General features: G+C 47.5%; 1 protein-coding gene across 2 annotated transcripts; it reads right to left on the bottom strand.

The window, feature by feature from the left end:
- Nucleotides 1-352: 352 nt before the first annotated feature.
- Pirt (phosphoinositide interacting regulator of transient receptor potential channels) lies at nt 353-15,082 on the bottom strand. Of its 2 annotated transcripts, none has more exons than XM_041665916.1 (2): nt 14,961-15,082; nt 353-971 (listed from the first exon to the last, which is right to left on the bottom strand). In XM_041665916.1, the coding sequence occupies exon 2, from the start codon at nt 949-951 to the stop codon at nt 538-540; it is 414 nt and encodes a 137-aa protein (XP_041521850.1). In that variant the 5' UTR covers nt 952-971; nt 14,961-15,082; the 3' UTR covers nt 353-537. The 2 variants fall into 2 exon arrangements, with proteins under 2 accessions (XP_041521850.1, XP_041521851.1); XM_041665917.1 differs by lacking the exon at nt 14,961-15,082 and adding an exon at nt 3,551-3,651.
- Between the last annotated feature and the right edge of the window lie 4,877 nt (nt 15,083-19,959).

Raw genomic sequence — 19,959 nt, forward strand, 5'->3', positions numbered from 1 at the left:
GGAATGATCTGCCCTGGACCGTGTTCCCCATCTACAGCCCCCATCACTGTTCAGATTTTGGAATGTTTGGTACATGAGAATTATCCTGTCTCTTGTAATGCTAGCCAATGTCTCACCCAAGGAGGGCATCAAGACTGTCAAACCCAGTGAGTCTGAGGTTACCCTTCCATCCTTGATCAGTTTTAGTTCCAGAAGGATGCAGATGTGGAATCCAGCTCAGACACGCAATTACAACAAGAAGTTCTTCTTGGGAGCATAGTCAACCCCCAAAGAATTTCCCAGCATGCACTGCCCTTGGCAGAGAAAGTGGGATGAATGATGGCTAAAGGCAGGTGCCAGGGATGCGAATATTGAGACTATCCAAGGGAGCATCAGCAGCGATGGAGAAACCAGGTGAAACGCAGCCAGCAATACTGCGAGATTGTGTGAGGGTGAAGGCCTGAGCTCTGTCCCAGGAGGGTTTGCCTGAATCAGCTTGGTGGTACCCCACAGAGAAGGTTAGCAGGCTGGTCAGCAGATCTTCTGGTCAGATTGCCTTCAGCGGTTCAGAAGGAGGAACTTGAGGCTTTGGAAGAAGCTGGACTTCTGCCTTTGTTTCTGCTTCTTTTTGATGATGGGCACCCACACCAGCCCACACACCAGCATCATGAGTCCCAAGGACAGGAAGGCAGGCCCTATCATCTTGAGGACTGGCACAACCGTTTGCTTCTCGTTCAAGATGTAGGCCACGCAGGTGATGGCCACACCAAAGAGCAGAATGGCAGCGCCCACTGACATGATGATGATGGGCTTGTGGTAGATTTCCCAGTTGCTCCTGGGGGTGGTGGTCCAGACAGACTCGCTTCTGGAGCTGATGCACAGGGAGCTGGCTGTCTGGCTGGGCAGGAGGTCCTTGGACTCCGGAGACTTCTCGTCTACTTCCAGGGCCTTGGGGAGCACCTCCATCGTCATGGCTGTTCAAGACCAGGCACCTAGTATTAATGACAGTTAGAAAGGATGGTGAAGCCAAGGTGACCCATTCCTGTCCTTCCTGTACGCGGTACTCAGTGTCCCTCTCCAGTTTGGCTTTCAGTGGAGGGAATATGACATATACACTTATAGTTCTCACACATAAACTCAAAGAAGTGATACAGGACTGCCGGAAGCAAAGACCTGTATTTTGAGATCTGCATTTTGTTTACAGCCATCTTAAATTCACAATTAAGATATTCACCTTTGCAGGGCAAGTTCCGGACCTAGGACATTAGCCTAGTGAGACCTGCAGACCCCAGGCTTCAGAAACAATTAGCATTTCCTTTGTTAGTGAACAGTCACAGACCCTCAGTATTTCCTTACCAGCTAGGGATATCTCCAGACCTGAATTCCAGCAGACCTGACATCCTCCCCTCCCCCTTGCCCGTTTGCTATATAACAGCTTCTGAGAATTAATAAAGCCCGGCTTGATCAGAAATCCTGCCTTGCTGTTGTCTTCTCGTGTCTCTTGTCCCCTCCATTCCTCTTCCTCCTCTAGGTTTATCAGGGACCCTCGTTCATATCCCGCAGGATACAGGACAGTAATTTTTTTTCTTGCTCTGTTTTCTAAGACAGAGACTCATCGTGTGATATAGGTTCACACTGTGAATTTGCAATCCTCCTGCCTCGACGCCCTAATTGCTGAGGTTGAGGGCAAGTGTCACCACACGGGGCTAATAACTTGTCATTCTAATAATTACCCTTCCTATTTAAACCAGGGAACAGCAACATTTAAGAATAAACAAACACAAACCATAGTTTATTGAATGGTGTGTCATTTTCAAATCCAGCCTTTCTCTAGCTGTGTGACCTCAAGTGAGTTATTGACCTCTCTGTGTTTCTGTTTTCTTATCTACAAAATGAGGGTAATAATATTAGCTCCCTCACAGGGGTTTCCAAAGGGTTAAAGGAGAGCAGGTGTGGACTTCACTGGGCGGATGTCCAGCATATTCTGGGTGTTTGGTAAGTGCTGTTGATTGCTTGTTGGGATGACAATGATCTATCCTTGTGTGTGTGTGTGTGTGTGTGTGTGTGTGTCTTTTTAACTCTTCTTATCAGGCTGAAGCAACACCATAACTCCACACACTGATCATTAGTCCCATCTTACAGATTAGAAAACTGAGGCTTGGGTGGAGAGGTGAGTCAATTAGTTTATAAGAGCTCGGGTTTTCACCTGCAGGTCAATGCTGCTTCAGGCATCTGAGATTTCATGAGCTTTGTTCACTAAGGAGTCTCAGCTTCCGCAGCATGTCACGTGATCTTCTATCCTGCAAACTCACCCTCCCCATACACACACACACACACACACACACACACACACACACACACACACTGAACACACATTGAAACTGTTGTGGCAGAGCTTCGGTTTGGATTAGACTGAATGTATTCCCAGGGTCCCTGGTAATGTTGGGAGTGTGGCACCTTAACCTGACTGTGGTGTGCATGGTGGTGCCTTGGGGTGGTGGCTACATTAGAAGAGGTAGTTTGCATGGTGTATCTGTGATTGGGTCTCCGTGCATTTCTCAGAAAAAGAGGAGAGGCCAGACACGCCTGAGCAATTCCCGGTGCCGATCTGGGACTTCGCCCACACGGGATCACTAACGATTCAGACCCTTGTACCTTCTAAATTGAGCTAAATAAACACTGTTCCTCTATAAACTAGCCGCTTGCAGCTATTTCATCGCGGTAACAGAAGGTGTACTTGTATATAACCGAAGTGCCAGCAATCCAGTACAATCGCCTCTTCTAACGTCTCTCTAAACCCTGGAGGTTCCCTCATCTCTTCTCCACTCAGGGGTGCAGATTCTCAAGTGACTGAAGAGCATCAGAGCTGAGAAGCCCCGCCAGCTTGCCAGAAACGGCTCCATCAGACCGGTGTGTTCTCACACTCCTTCAACGTGGGATTGAAGCCTCTCAAACTGGAAATGGGTTCTAGTGTAAAAGCCCCATTGTTTACAGTAAGATAACGCGAGATGAATGACTGATGAAAGATGCTTTCTCCACTGTGAGCGGGTTTTGTTTGAGAGGAAGGGAAGGCTAGGAAGGTCCCGAGGTTTGCCTCATATCCCCACGATGTATCTGTGCTTCACACACAGGAGATTCTGTAAACTTTTGACAGAATGAGCGAGCTCAGAACACACTCCTCCCCTGCTTTCTTCCCTCCCTCCCCTCCTTTCTCCTGTTCACTACATCAAACCCAGGTCCACCCTACCTGTGCGGCATGAGTTCCTCCCAAGGCTGCTTGCAACAAACTCAGAGGCTTCAGTATTCACACACATGCCAGCTAGGGACTGGGAGACTGTCTCCTGCAGCCGTCAGAACACTGGGGAAGGTGGGCTGGTCATCACAGCCATAATGAATTTCTTTTCCCCAGCCCAGTTACAGTGCTGGTGGGAGGGCCTGTGGCAGACCAGATGATGAAGACAGGATGCATTTGGGGAAACCATGTTGGCAGCTCTGGAGCAAAAGGCAGCTTGGGATGAAGGAGAGTTGTCTGGCGCTGGGGACTCCCAAGTCCCTGTGCCAGAGTGCTTACCTTCTTCAGTCTTGCTACAATGTTGGCTTCAGCCTGATTCCTCCCACCTCTCTTCCTTCACCCATTGCAGTTCAGTCTCTACTTGATCGCTGGGTTATTTTCTAACACCTCAAAGAACAATGCCTACAGCTTCCACTTTCTAGATTAAGCAATTAAAGACCCCTCCCCACTGACAGGAGGAAACAGAAATCATAAAAAATTACCACCATCGTCTCAGAATTTAGATATTCACATTCAGATGCTGTCCACCGAGAGGGAATATCTGGGCCTCTGCTCTCAAAGACTGCCATGGTGTTTTCGTAACCATAGGCACAGGGCACTGGCTTCCTTTGGGAATGGACATTTGCATAAGCTAAGCCATCATTTAAAAGGTGGATCTTCTCTCCTGTGGGATGGGGGTAGGGAAGAGACATAGAACATCCTGGAAAATCTTGGGGGTTGCTTATTGCATCCTGGAGGTTGTCTGGTCTTCCTCAGGATTCCTCTGGGTACCCATTCATAGGGAGAGAACCAGGGTAGACACTCTGATGTTAGAGAGGCTGAAGTTGTGGGGAGGGGGCAGTGGTTCTCAGTTGTACCTGGGAAAAGAGCTGAGGCTGGACCAGGAAGGGCCTGTTCCCCTGAACTGCTAAATACTCCTGTACCGAAAGTGCCAGTTGGAGGCAGGGGGATGATTCTTGGCTTCTGAGAAGAAGGTGGCACCATTACTAGGCTTGCTGGAAGCACCCCACACCTTCTCTTTGGCTCTTCAACATGGCTACTAGCTTAGCCTTACTTTGTAAGAGCTGGGGCTGCAGCGAGCAGCGTGATGGAGTGTGGGCAACGTTCTGGATTCTCCACTTTGGAGCTTCAGTCATCCCCGAACTGACTTTTCACTGAATTCGAGGGACTCGGGTTTGTGATTCCCTGACACTGGCTTGCGTGGGTGGGAGGCAGAGCACTGTTGATAGGTTTTCATTTCCTTCCATAGTTATTCAGTTTAAACTACTTTGAAAGTAAGCCTTTCCTTCTCTTTCTGACACTGGAGTCATCTTTATTTCGTGAAATGCCATGGGGATGGAAGATGATTATTGATTTTGTTACTAGTTGTACATGATGAGGAAAATTCTGTGTAGATGTCTCTCTCTCTCTCTCTCTCTCTCTCTCTCTCTCTCTCATATCTATTTCCTCTGGTCATGGTCATTTTTCTTTATTATTTATTATTTCTTTTTCATTATATTCTTTTTATACAACTCTCAGTCTGTAAGTGAGCTATCTTGTATCTATTCTTTGGTCATTAGTCTGTTATCTATGTATGTGTGTATATGCATTATCTGTCTGTCTATTTATCTATCTATCATCTATCTATCTATCTATCTATCATCTATCTATCTATCTTTTTGTCTGTTATCTCTCTTCTACATTATAATGGGACTCACAGAATCCTAAAGAATGGGAACACTAACTGAGATGCCTTACATGGAGAAAGAGTATATCTTTGGGACTGGAGGGCAGGTCTTTGTTGGTGGTCACTAAAGGAGATACTGAAGGAGTCACTTGGATCAAGGACTAGGATTATTCCTTCCCTCCATGTCTTCTTTCTCTGTGACCAGGATGCAGACAAGGGAAAACTACGGACAGAGGGGACAGGCAGGACAGGGCCGTGATTGACTTGGTGCTGGGAAGAACTGGGCCCAGTCATTCACATTTCTAGGGCGTCTCTAAACATGAAAAGATTCAGGTCTTTTGTCCCAGAGCCCAGAGTGGGGTTGGGGTAGGGCAGGAATTTAGAAACTGTTGGACTCTGGGCAGGTACCTAAACCTCTAGGAATTTAGTAGCCCTACATACAAAATAGGGACTGTAAAGGATTGATCTTTTAGTGTTGCTGTGGTTGACAAATTCATAAACAAAACACTACACCACCATTTGGCATGTTGTATTGACCCCACCGTGCCCCCATTTGGCATGTTGTACCAATCAAGGACTAGGTCCTCGCTTGTCTTATGATCGATCACTTTCCTTCTGGGTGTCTGTTTCCTCATCAGTGAAATGAAGGAGTTGGGCTGGGTAACTTCTAAGGTTATTTTGGATTGGCCTATGAACAGTTAGTTGATTCAAGCTCTGAAATTCAGGCTTCCATAAAATCACCAATTTCAAGGGTTGTGTTTTTTTTTTTCAATGTTTTATTAACATCCTCTTAAGAAACTGTTCTTTGACCAACTCATTTGGACCACAGTTTCTGAACAGGAGCTCTGTGGGCATTTTGGATTCGGCATTTCATCGCCATAGACGTAGAGTCTATACAATTGTGGGATATTTAGTGGCATCTGGGGCCACCACTTACCAGATGCCAGGACTTCACTCATGACAATATTAAATGATGTCACACATGGCCAGATGTTACCTGGGAGTGATGTCATTGATGCAAGGCACCACACTGCTGCATGCAGGCCTTTCCTCTCCTCTCCTTGCACATTGTGGGGGTGGGGTTTCTCCTGTGCCTCCAGGGCACCTGGATCACAGAGGACCTCTTAGCTCAGAGGAGCTCATCTTGATATCACAGCTCAGATTGGGGTTCACACCTAGGGATCTGGTCCAGGGAGACCAACCCTTCAAAGGCTCAAGCCTTGAATACTGGGGTTTAGTTTGTGTGTCTCAGGGGACCCTCACTCACTGCAGTGTTATGCTCTGCTCCTTGGAACACCCAGATTTTTTTTTTTTTTGAGACAGGGTTTCTCTGTAGCTTTGTGGCCTGTCCTGGAACTCACTCTTGTAGACCAGGCTGGCCTTGAACTCACAGAGATCCACCTGCCTCTGCCTCCCGAGTACTGGGATTAAAGGCTTGTGCCACCACTACCCTTCTAAGATAATTTTTAAGGTTAAAAAAGACAGAGAGAAAGAGAGAGAGTGAGAGAAAGAGAAAGAGAGAGAGAGAGAGCGCGCATAAATTTTGGGTGGGGAGGATCTGGGAGGAGTTGAAGGATAAAAAGGAGTTGAATATGAGGCAAACATATTCAAGAAAAATTTTTAACTGGAAAAAAATATTGGGACAGCTGTGAAACAGGTGTCTCACCAAAAACATTGGTGTTCTATCATCCATACCCCTGACGGGGAATAGGGCAAGAAATTCCAGGGTGATTTCCTACCAAAGAGGGTAATGAAAACAAAGAAAAAGAATATAGAGACAGATTGTCCTGGGTCAACGGGATCTGAATCCAAGGGCTGGTGTGCTTTTCAGAGGAAGGGGACAGAAAGGTGACCCAGAGAGGGCAGGCCTTGGTGGAGAGAGGTGGTAACTGTTTTATGGAGGCTTTTCAAGTCCTAAACACTGCAGTGGACCTGGGAGGGACTAGGAGGGCTAGTGAAAGGCTCCACAGCTGGGCCTCAGAACCAAGGTAGATTTGAATGTCTGCTGCCTTCAGGGCAGTAATTTGAGAAGGACGTGTGACTCCCAGGTGCCAAATTGGAAAGTTTCAAGGGGGGGGGGAGCGATGGGTGGAGCCCCATTTAGGCGTGCAGCTGGGCTGCAATCTTCAGAGGGGGAAGGGGTCCGTAGAGGGGTCTCACACAGATGCAGAGTGCCTTGGCTACAGATTCCATTTAGGTAAGATTCAAAACCAAATGTATTGGTGCTAGGAGAGGCCTGGAGAGTGGCCACTTGGGGTGGGGGTCGATGCTGGGAGTGGGTATTGTGGGAACTTCAGGGCTGCTGGAACTATGCAGACCAGACTAGCCTCGAACTCAGAGATCTGCCTGCTTCTGCCTTCCTCTGGTGGTGATTAAAGGCGTTCCCCACCATACTTATCTCTCCAATAGGATGTTTAGATCTGCATACATAGTTGGATCTCAGCACCCACAGATTCAACCAACTTTGGGAAAAAAAAACAAAAACAAAACAACTTGAGAACAATTTCCTTTGTGCTGAACACACGGGCTTTTCTCCTTACCGTCACTTCCTAAACAGTTCCACAGAACAAAGGTTTCCATTTATGATGACGATTGCCTCTCAAGGGCGAATGAAGAACATGACAGAAGGCCTGGGTTTCCCACGAGGGCCCTGTTGGGTGTTCTGAGCAGGTATCCAGAGCTACAGGCCTGCAGGGGGAAGGCAGCCAGGAGGCAGACATTTCCCCTGGGGACGCAGCCTAACACAATTATGTAGAGAGGACTCGGAGACCATTTAGAGTATACAGGAGGATGTGCGTTTGCTGCTAAACAGATTTTGCACCATTTTACATAAGTGTCTTGCGTGTCCTTAGATTCTGGTATCCATGGGGGTGGTCCCGGAACCAGCTCCCCAACAGGTGCCACATTAAATCAGAGTAATTAGTACATCTACTCCCTTAAATATTTTAGAACATCTTTGTGTGAGAACATTTAAAATCACTAATCACTTAGTTTTTTTTTTTCTTCCATTTTTTGTCTTTTTTTTTCCCTGTTAGAATCTCATGGAACCTAGGTTGGGGAATTTATCCCACATAGTTCCAAAGATGGCCTGGAACTGCTGACAGACCTCTTCTCACATCCTGAGTGCTGGGAATGCAGCCCATGCACCATACACTCCACCCGTCTGACAACTGAAAACATTAGTTCGGGCCTTTTATGTGCCGGGGATGGAGCTGGGTGCCAGATAGACCAAATCCAGGAGAACTCTGTGGCAGATGTTGATGCTAATAGGTGGGGCAAGCAGAAGAGGAAGACTGAAGGCGAGCCTTCCCGGAAGAAACACCGCGGAACACCTACAGGGTGATGCTAGTCTTGGGGACTCTCAGAAAAGCTCCTGGGAAACATAACTTACAGGAAGAAAGCTAATGGACCCATCAGGGGGTTAGGCACAGGGAGGTGGAGGAGAGACCGTGACACTGGATGAGGGGCAGTGTGCAGAATTCAACTCTGTCACAGGCAAGAGTGCTTGTTGAGCATGAAGGAAGAGGATTGCTGAATGATGAGCCTGCGTGTGCAGGCGGAAGCCCAGTCCTGGAGACGGAGCCACTTAGAAGAGGTTGCTCAGGTGAGAGACGGGGCAGTCTGGTACTTGTCTGTAGCCATGGAGATGGGGAGATGTGAGCAGTTTGGAGAGTTAGGAAGCACAGAGTGGAGCTGGAAGGAAGTGATGGAAGGTGCTGGGCAGATGTGGTTACCACCTGCTTATAAACAGGTTGCAGAGCAAGAACACTGCACTTAACTAATTAAGAAGTAAATAAATTAATTTTTGTGGTGTTGGGGATTGAACCTAGGGCCTTACACATGCTGGGCAAGTGATTTCCCATTGAGGTGCACCTGCACCCCTAGTGTGCTCGCTGCACACACCTGCTTTCTGTCTCTATCTCTCTCTTTAGAGACACAGTCTTGTTGACTTGCTCAGGATTGAATAAAACTTGCAGTCTTCCTGCCTCAGCCTCCCAAATGGCTGGAATTACAGGTGTGCAACACCAAGCCCAGCTAAGCAGTTCAGAGATTTATTATTATCAAGTTTAAGTATGTGAATATTCTGCCTGCATTTGTGTGTTGGACTGTGTGTGTGCCTGGTGTCAGAAGATGTCAGAAGAGGGTGCGATAACCCTTGGAACTGCAGCTATGCGTGGTTGTGAGCTGCTATGTGGGTGCCGAGAATAGGACCCAGGTCCTCTGCAAGAACAGTAAGTGCTCTTAATCCTGCCAAGCTATCTCTCTAGCCCCAAGAGACCCCCTCACAATGACTGAAGAGTTCACAAGAATATTTTACAATACATTACAATTGCCACAAAGTAGAATTTTGGAATCTTAAACAAGTAGTTAATTTTCTTTTCTTTCATGGAGGGGGGATGTTAATACTGATAAACTCACTACTTTATGTGCTGTCTACCGCTGCTACTGCTTCGTAATATCACTCGCACAGAGTCAGCAAAGCCTTAAACACTCACCACAGCGAGTAGCTCTGACAGAAGACATCAGGGAGCAGGTAAAGAAAGGCAGCAGAAAGCAGCGGAGGGCTAGGCAGGAGGAGAGATCAACTGCACGCTTGCACACTAGGTAGATCACTCTGGCTGCAGGATGGGGAGGTGCAGAGGAAGCCAAGAAGTATGACAGTAACTTAGAGATGCTTGCAAGCAGCTCAGGCTAAAGACAGGGCAGCTTGGTGTTTGGATGTAGCCATGGAGATGGAAGGAGGTACACAGAGCTAGCAGGAAGATGGGAAGATAACTATGAGACCAGGTGCAAGGTGCTTAGAAAAAAAAATGTTAATGTTTAGCTGGTGATTTCAGTTAACAGAGACAGGTGGAATACATAACACACAGTGTTGCCACATTAAAGAAAGAACGTTCCGTTGGACTTGAACTTGAAACAGGAAACAGATATTTTTAAAAGTAGAAAGTGTGCTTTCAGTATTATATTATATTGTGACTTTATTGTCACAATGCTTATTGTTTTTCTGAAACTCAAATTTAAGTCCGACCTTGATCCTTGAAGTCTGGAAGCCCCATGGCAGATGCACCACAGTTCTCCAATGGGAGGTTTCTATCAGGAGGATGATAAAGCAGAGCCTAGAAGCACATTGGGGAGCTGGGATGATGGTTCTTACGGGTTGTGAGCGAAGGAAGGAGTGCTCTCGTTATGGGAGGCTCTGGGGAAGGAGCTACATGGCAGACAGTGGCTTTGTTAGTCCACATTTAATTCAAGTCAAAGGAAGGAATCAGTATCATGGGGAGCTTGGAAGAGTTGGGGAATTTCTTTATGAGAAACTCCAAGGTCCAGAAGGCACCGAGGGGAGGCATTAGGAGAGAATAGAGGGGGCCTGTGGCCTAGGAACACCATGGGAACATTCTGAAAGCCTCTGTCATTCCTGAAAGGCGATTGCTTCTTTGGGTTTGGAAGGAGGTGAGGTCAGTAGGTGGCTCACCGTTGTTCTTTTTTCACATGTGTTTATGCGGGCACACATGCGCACAGCTGATGTGTTGAAGTCAGGTAACAGCTTGTGGAAGGAGGCTCTAGTCCTCCACTGTGCGGATCGCCGTACAGAACATAGGTCATCAGGCTCCATGACTAGTGTTAGTGTCTTTACTGGTTGAGCTATCATGATGGCTCTGGGCCGTTCTTTCTGTCTCTCTGTCTCTCTTTTGAAACAGGGTCTCACTATGTAGCCCTAGCTGGGTGAGAACTCACTGAATAGACCAGGTTTTGAACTCACAGAGCTTTGCCCGCCTCTGTCTCCTAACAACCTGGCATATTGTTCTTAAAGAAGATTCCACAAGGGTTCCTGCAACAATTCCTTAGATCCTCCATGATAGATGAAGACTAGTGTTATTAAAATTTTATCTGTGTGGAGGACTCAGTTCTTTTTCCCAGGGTCTGTGAGACATGGGGCTAAGGAGTTGCTTTTGGAGGGCCTGGAGAGATGGCTCAGGGCTTAAGAGCACTGGCTGTTCCTCCAGAGGTCCTGCATTCAAGTCCCAGAAACCACTTGGTGGCTCACGACCATCTATAATAGGATCTGATGCCCTCTTCTGGTATGCAGGTAAACATGCAGAACATTCATATGTAAAATAGAAATAAAATATAAATAAAAAATTTAAAAAAAAGAAGTTGCCATTGGCGTTAAAAACTCGTGCTTCCCCCCTAATGAAATCATCAAAAGGGGATCTCTCCCCTCAAGTGGCAGAAGGGAATAGGTCTGTTCAATATGTTCTAGGGATCTGTCTCTCTGGAACAACCAAAAATGGGCAAGATATTATCAGGCCCATAACAAGACAAAAAACAAATACAAACACCCATGAAAAAGTGACACTGGCATTTGATAGGACAGTGCAACGCAAAGACCAAGGAGACAGCACCATGCATGCACTAGAGTGTCAAACTCTCCCATCATCACACTCGCTGCCCCGTGTGTAGACCAACCAGAGCTTTCCTGCACTGTTGTGCAGACTAGGAGTCTCGTGGAGTTAAACACACACTCGTCCCTTGACGTAGCTGTTTTACTCCTAAATATTAAGCACATATGTAAACAAGAGAGTCAAACAAACAAACAAACAAAAAACCCTGTGTGTAAGAATATTTGTAGAAGCTTTATGTTGGGGGAGGGTAATCAATTGGGGATATTTGCACAATGGAATGTTTCAACTTCTGACACACATAACGTTATGCATGAGCCTCAAAGACATCCTGGAACAGCAACGGAAGAACACAAACACTGTACACTCCCATTTCTCTGATATTCTACAAGTAGCTAAGAACCAGCTGGACTGACAAAGCTCAGAACAGTGCAGGAATGGAGGGAGCAACTAGAAGATGCTCAGGGGGTTGCACGCGGGCAGATGGAAGAACACCTTCTCGCCAGTTCCTCCCTGCCTCTTTGTACCTGGAGGAATATGGAGATGCCAAATATGGAGATGGGAGAGGACTGGTGTCTGTGAGAGGGAAGGTTTGGCTTTTTCCTCACACACTCAATACCCACCCTCCAGCCAATGGCTTGCTGCGGATGATCTGTAGACTGAGAATGAATGAGTAGCTAAGATAAGATGGGCTGAATACGTTTCTCCTGTAGCAGAGTCTGAAGGGCCTGAAATGCATCACTTAATGGGAGGAATTGTAAGGGGGAAGAAGTGAATCACGGCTCTGAAGATGACTGGATAGGACTACCCTTCTGGTTCGAGAAGCTCTTTCTTCCTCGGTCCCTTGGGGCTGGAGCAGAATCTTGTCAACTTCCTGTACTGTCTAGCATTGGCTCAGAACTTTGCTAAATGGTTAAATAAATAGAGGAGTTTCGGGCAGGGTAGGATAGGGCTTTGAATGCATCTGCAAAGCAATTTACTCAGAGAGTTGGTTTTCTTTCCAGTGCTGGTTGGAGCCATTGAGGGTTGAAACCTAGCTGGCTGGCTTTGTATCGCTAGATCACTGACCCTGTTCTTTTCCACGTGCTTTTTGTAAACCATCGCTTCCCGTCTAAGAGCAGCCGGTACAGTGACAGTTGAGAGGCAGCTGCGGACTCTGGTGGGAAGGAGGCCAGACTACATCCCTTGCTTTGCACTTCCTATTAAGAATCTCTCCTCATGAAGACTGCCCCCTGGTGGCCCAGGTTCATACCAGACTCTGCTGTCAACACCGATAATAGCTACCACTCACTCCCTTCCACTGGGTAGCAGAGATGTGCTGTTTTGCTCTGCCAAGTCTTTCTAGGAAGTCACTAAGGGAGGTGCAACTACCCCCCCCCCCATTTTACAGGTGAGAAACGGAAGATCAGAGAGTACCGAGCAATTAGGTGAGCAGAAAGACGGGGTTGGACTGTAGGTTTGGGTGTCTGTGACTCCAGAGCCAGAGTGAAGGTTGATGCCACTCTCCGGGTGGCAGTTTTGTTTTTCATTTTCAAATCGAGGGAAGGGTGAGAAGGGAGGACACTTTAATTGGAGCACAGTCAATGAGCAAAACTGCCATGACGGGTGTTTGGGTGAGGGGTGAGGGGTGAGGAGTGAGTGGCGGGGTGCGGGGGGGGGGCTGTGATAAGTTTAGGAGCCATGGGCTGGGATGCTGCGTCCTGAGCTGGGGCTGTGGGGGCAGAGTGGCCACAAAGCCACAACCATCACCACGGAGGATACAGTATCTGGCATCTGGTGCTTTCTTTACCTGGAGGGTCTCTGAGGCCTCCTGCCACTGTAAAGGGGGTGGGGTACAGTTAACCTCATTCCCATTTTACAGATTAGGAAACTGAGGTTCCCAGATGCTGGACCTCAAATTCTGGTATTTGATATTCTTCCTAGGGGACGGCACTTGACTTTTTTCTTCCTCTTTACTGTCTTCCTTTCTAAAACCCTGGCACTGTATAGCTGTCCACTTTTGCTTTAGAATTCACTCTGCAACTCTCTCATGGTGCCACTGCCTTCACTGGAACGAGCTGAAATGTGGCATCAGTTGAGATGGGGTTCTCTTATCTATCTAGTAAGGGCAAGGACAGAGTGGTTAGCCGAATTTGATTTCAAGTTAACAACAGATACTTTTTAGAAGCATCAGAGTGATCTAACACTGGTTTGGCTATCACCTACCCCAAATGCATCCATTGTTGACTAAATATTCAAGTGGAAACTGGGTGCCCCATGCACAACAATCACATTTAGCTACCTTAATGTTAAAAGGAGGCCCCACTGTGTTGCTTCACTCAGGTCTGGAGTTATTTGACCCCTCTGTCCCTCCTCCCCAGACCCTTCCACCTAGAGAGCTCTGATAGGAGCCCGGCTATTCTGGGAACTGCAAGGACCTGGTGACATGGAGGAGAGGAGAAGGGAGGGTACAGATGACCTCAGAGCACGGAGGCCGGTAGATTGGTGGGGAGAGCAGAAGGCAGGCCACAGGCTTTGCCTAGGGAATGGCAATGCTTTCATATTCCCGAGCAGGACCCAGTGTGGGTGGGAAGCAGATCTCCTCTCTCTCTCTCTCTCTCTCTCTCTCTCTCCCTCCCTCCCTCCCCCTGAATTTGCCATTGTCACCCTGCTCAGCTCCAGTTGCTTGATGCCAATCCCCAGGGTCTTTATCTCCTCTTGCTGTACTATCCCACTTCCAGGAGTTCATTTGGTGATGTCTAGTCCCCTGATAAGGCGTGTGTGGCCCCGTGCCTGGCCCGATAGTGTAGAGACTGGAGAGTGTGGAGTGTGTTGTTGCTGTCAACATGGCCTCACGCCATCTGTCCCCAGCTCCCAGCACTCTCAGGAAGGGGACTGTCTTCTCTAAGGTCAGAGTTATCTTGAGGACGCCACGCACCTTGCTCTTCAGGCCACACAACTAGTACACGGGCCATTGGGGCTACAGAGCGGAAAAACAGCTCAGGGGAAATGTGTGGTTACATTTGGTTTTACTGAGGGGCGGAGTCCCCACGGCCCTCCTCTGCCTGAGGGAGCCATGCCTTTGTCTTGGCTTTTATGTATCTGTCTTGCTCCCTCCTTCCTAAAAGGAAGACTGTCCAAGCCAGGGTACTCCACCTTGTTTCCCTGGCACCTGCCCCGGGTACTGGCCACACCTGCAGGAAGGAGGGACAAACCCGCAGCTGCTGAGGTTGGATGTAGGATGCCCAGGGGCAGATGGTCTGTACCCGGTACTTCGGGGTCTATGGGTGTCCTTGCACTTCACAATTTGACACTTTTGCTCCTGCCGGATCAGAGAGTCCCTGCTCACTCCTTCCCTTTAACGGCTTCCAAGGGTGGAAGGCTAGAAGTTGCCCAAGCACATGCTATCTTTTCCCAGGTGTATAGTGAGAGGCACCCCGCTCACCGCACTTCTGCCTGTCTTTCCCGGTAGTCCCGGCAACCTGCTTGAAACTGATTTTGTCCCATCTTTTTCTCTGATATTCACACTGCCTTCCAACTCCACTTCAGAGACTCAACACACTCTAAAGCAAACTTCAAACCTTCCTTCTTTCAGGGAGGCATAGCAAAGGATGCGGGGGTGGGGCTTCTTTTCCTTACTTACCTTGCACAGTGACCCGGGGGAAGATGGGAGACCTGGGACTCAGTGGGCGCTCACACAGGGAAGAAGTCAGCGATGAGTTTCTGCTCAAGTCCTTCATCCCAGCTGGAGAAAGCCACCCTGGCCACATCCAGACGAGTCAGAGTCAGTGTGCTGCGAATCCCAGCCACTGAGCAGGCTCCGGCAGGGATGAGCTCACCAGGATGTGGCCTAATGGGTTAACTCTTTGCAGGCTGTTGGCACAGGCACTTGAATGTGGCTTTCTCAGCTCTGCTCAGCCACTATTAGACAAATCTTGTGAAAAATTAATGAAGCTTTTCTGCAGCGTGCCTTTAAGTTTCAGGAGAAGTGTGTACTTGGCTGCTGATGGGTGGGCAGGATGACTCCCGACCTGGGCTCCGCAGTCCTGGGAGGCTCTGGGTTGGAGGAGGCTTGAGGTGCCGGTGGCAGGTTATCTGTTATGCCTGGCTCCGAGCCTGCTGAGACAGGATTGATGGTGAGATATGGGCCTCTCTACCTGCGTTGGATGTTGGAGACGTATGTGTAGAGTTAGGGAACAACTTCAGTTCCAGGATGGGAGGAATGCCTCTGGAGACATCCCAGGGCTCACAAGTATGAGTCTCTGCAAAACACCAGTAGACCAGAAGTCTGTCTGTGGAGCACGGCGCTGGCAAAGCAGCTCCCTCTTGCTTCTCCCAGCTGGCGCGACAGTGCCCCCATTGCTCTTTTTGTGAGAGGCCAGTTGTACCTGTGAAGATAAGGAAGCAAAACATGGCACAAAGCCTTCCACTGTATGACCCCATCAGCCTGTGCTCGGGGAAGCCGGTGTGAGCTGTGGTGTGGCCGGTTCTCAAGATGTTGATGGGCATCATGTGATGGATATTATTTAAGATTCGGGTGGCCAGACCGACTGCTGTCCTTCTCCCGACTGTCTTAAGAACATGGGAGTCATTGTTAGTAGGGCACTGAGGTTGGGGGAGGGGACCTCGCTACTAGCAATGGTATATTGGGTGGGGGGTTTCCCCTGTGGACTATAAAATGGCTTCCCCAAGAGTCATCTTAAGGGGAAGCTTAAGGTCAAGATCAAAGTCATGGGCTCTTCCATCTCAGGTGTCTTGATTTCCTTAACATGCAAAGATGGGGGGAATTCTTGCTAGGGAAGGCCTTGGAGGGAGAGGGATGGGCTATGTGAGCAAGCTTGGCTCCTCTGTGAAAATTGAACACTTGCACTTAGGGAGCCATGGAGGGAACAGATAGTAAGGAGGACTTAGGGGAGTTTGAGTCTGAAGAATTTAGTGGATGTCACTTCTCTAATGTTGGTGGCCTCTTACTTTATGCTCAGATTGGCTTGTAAAACTGGAGCTATCATGTGCCAAGGAGCCCTGGGATAAATTGCACTGCAATGCGGACAAGAACTTATTTTCCTTTAAATTCAGACTTCTGTGCTTTCTTTTCCTGCAGGGTGTGGCTACGTGGTACAAAACTCACCATCAATAAGAGTTGATCCATAAGCCCTAATTGACTTCTTCTATGCCAGTCATTATTCTAGGCATTTTATCTATATAATAATTCACTATTTACAAAGCCCCACGTGGCAGATAAGGAGGTATATTGTCATTCTCTGTTTGGCCTTGCACAAATTAGTTCTCTAAGCTTTAATTTATTAATTGGCCAATTTATTTATTGATGTTATCATTCTTAATTTAAATTTACATTTATATGTTGTGTGTGTATCAGGTGTGTGTGACAGGACATGTGTGTAGGGAGGTCAAAGGACAATTTGGCAGAGTTGGGAGTAGGTTTATTTATTTATTTATTTATTTATTTTATTGTTTTTGGACAAAGTTTTTCGGTAGCTTTTGGAGCCTGTCTTGGGATCGGTCTGTAGACCAGACTGGCCTTGAACTCACAGAGATCTGTCTGACTGTGCCTCCCATGTGCTGGTATTACAGGCATATGACACCACCGCCTGGTGGGGGTAGGGTTTTTTTTTTTTTTTATTCTACTTCTCAGGTTGACTGCCTTGATCAAAGGCTTAACGGTAAGCACCTTTATCTACTGAGCCATCTTGCTGATTGCCACTGTGGAGTGTTTTTTTTTTTTTTTTTAAACAGTGAATGAATGAGAAGATGCATATTGCAATTGCCTAAAGAATATACACGTGAAATGTGTATTCACAATGTATGCATGTGGAATATAGACATAAATTAAGTTGAAATTAGGGGTCAGACTCAGACAGCAACTATGCCATCTGTTGGCTCCCTCTAGCAGAACAGAGGAAGTAAGAAGCCAACTTGCTCTAGGGCAGGAGGCTTTGGGTGTCCTGAGCTGATGAGCTGCTCTTGATGGGGCGTTGATGGGGCAGTAAACAGGTCCCAGCAATTACCTCTTTTTCAGACTCATTTCCAAGTCTGTAGCTCACAATTCTTCTAGTTAGGTTCTGCTGCCCCTTTCCTGGTCAATACAATTTCCACATAATCAGGGACACCAGTGTGACCAACCTTCCATATGTAGGGATGGATGGGTTTCCAACACTAGATTTCAGAGCTGAAAGTAGGAATGCTCAGAACAAACTAGGATCAACTGGTTTCTTTAGTAAAAACTAGTGACCAATGCATTGCCACTTAGAGTCTCTCTGCTTGTGCAAGTGGGCCTGCTCCTTCTAGAATGTTCTTTCTGCTCATATTCATTTAGTTGACTAAGATTGGCCTCCCTCCCTTGTAAACCTTCCTCCTCTGAACCTTCATAGTTGTTCTTTGACCTATCACACTTGATAACCATGTCTTGTGTCTTCCCTGCTTTTTCTAACAGTCTCTCAAGCTCCTTGGAGGGCTTTTCCTCAATTAAAAAAAAATATGAAATGTGTTCAACATACACAAATCGGAAAAGTTTCCCAGTTAACCACTGTGTGTGCCCACAATGCTGAAGAAACAATGACCAATGCTCATTCTTTTTAAAAATTTGTTTCCCTCTTGCCCATTTTTTTTTTAATTGAAGCAAATTTCACTCAACTTTTCCAAGCATCATTGTAAGGTAGAGATGTTTATACCGCATGGATCAATGTAGCCGCCCCTCCTTCCTTTCTCTGATTTAAAAAGCCATAGCCCAAGCCTGTCGGAACCGTGCATGGCATTGAAACATTCCTTTGTCACGTGCTCGCTCAGCACTCAAGTGTGTACCACTCACTTTTTTTTTCTTTTTGAGACATGGTTTTTCTGTGTAGCTATGGTTATCCTGGAACTCTCTCTGTAGACCAGGCTGGGCTTGAACTCAGAGATCCGCCTGCCTCTGCCCCCTGAGTGCTGGGATTAAAGGTGTGCGCCCTGGCTCAACTGTCAGCTTCTTACAGGCAGTTTCTTCTGAAAAGATCCTCACAGCATGCAGGTGTGGCTCTTAGTACCCTGAGACGCTTCTAGTCAGGAGTCTCTTTCCTTTGCTCCCTCCCACCCTTACTTATGGAGGATTTCAGCTTTTCTGACTTAGGAGATTTCTCATATCATAGTGATTTTTTTCTCCTTAAAAAAATTCATTGTTTTATCAAAGCACCAAATAAACACGTATGTGCCTATCTTATACAATATAATGTTTGGAAATGCACATATATAGGATGGATAAACTGACCTAATTGGCATACCCATTACCTCATGCATTTGTCATTTCCCCTCACATTCTGGTCTTGGCTGAATGTTCCTTCTTGAGTCATTGAATATTTCTGTCCACACCGTGTGGCTTGTGTCTCTCATTCTGCTATGGCTTTGGCCTCAGATTCTCCTACAGTGTCTTGGTCCAGAAGAGATTCTCAACTCTATGATCATCAGATGCCGTACCTGGCAGTGTCTGTACGTTGCTTGATCCTTACAGTAGCCTGAGGTACAGGTAGGCCTGCAGCTTCTCTGCTGTGGTACAGTGAGTGCGACAGGCCACCAAGACCAAGACTCGAATGCCGGGATCTTTTCTCTCTTCCCTTCCTTTCCTCGCAGGAAGACAGACTTAAGACACAGGGACTCGCTAGTCATTCAAATCTCCGAGCTCTCTTTGGAGGAGGCCCTGTTCCGAGCAGTGGTTTCCACAGGCCTTGTTATCCCTTGCCAAAGCACACTAGGGACCGAACCTGAGTGGGATGTTGGGTTGAGGTCTGCAAGGTGGGACAGCAGTGGGGAAAAAAAAAGCACAATAAAAAAGTTCCTATGCTCACATTCTTGTCTCTCGTGCTGCTCTGTTATCTGTACATCGTAGTAACACAACAGCCGAGCATCATCATAGAAAATGCAGAGAACCCTCATAAACTCTTGGGAAATATGTCCGGGAGCAGATATGAGCGGGGGTAAGGTGGGGAAGCGGGGCGTCCCAGCTCTCACTTCTGTCTTTAAACATTTCCTCCTCGTCCCAGCCTATCCGCCTTCTTCTTTCTCTGTTTCTGCCTGGCGCTCCGCACACCTGGCAGTTCTCAAATGTCTTAAGTTCCCAGAGGAGCACTCTAGGGGATAAAGCCCCTTCTCCGCACTGTGAGCCGAGCAGGTGGCGTGAGACATCATCCAGCTGGGAGCTGCCTAGGGAAAAGGAGCGCAAAAAACGACAAAGGAAATTTTATCACGGGAAGAAGTCCTCTGGGAGACAAGAAGAATAAAACTACAGGTAGAGTTTGCACAAAAAGAAGTAGGAGGGCAGGACGGGAACCATCTTCTTTCTTTCTTTCTTTCTTTCTCCTTCCTTCCTTCCTTCCTTCCTTCCCTCTTTTTTTGAGGGATGCGGTTCCCAGGCCGTTCTTATCTGCTAGGACCTGTCCTTTTCAGCGGCTAGGGCCTGTCCGAGTTTCCGGAAAACGCTGGACAGGGTGATGTTCCAAGTAGAAAGGCAAGGCGTGGAGTCTCTCCCCCCCCCCCCCCCCCCCCCCATCGAGGGAGGAGGTAGCAACCGGCTCCTGGGGTGTGGCTGCCATCTAGTGGTCAATTCTGGGTAGAAAGCTTTCTGAAGTCTTCTTTGAATAGTCCTAGGTCAATCT

This window comes from Microtus oregoni, unplaced genomic scaffold (genome assembly GCF_018167655.1).
Source record: "Microtus oregoni isolate MIOR12 unplaced genomic scaffold, Mior012 000015F_ref0000493, whole genome shotgun sequence".
NCBI lineage: Eukaryota > Metazoa > Chordata > Mammalia > Rodentia > Cricetidae > Microtus > Microtus oregoni.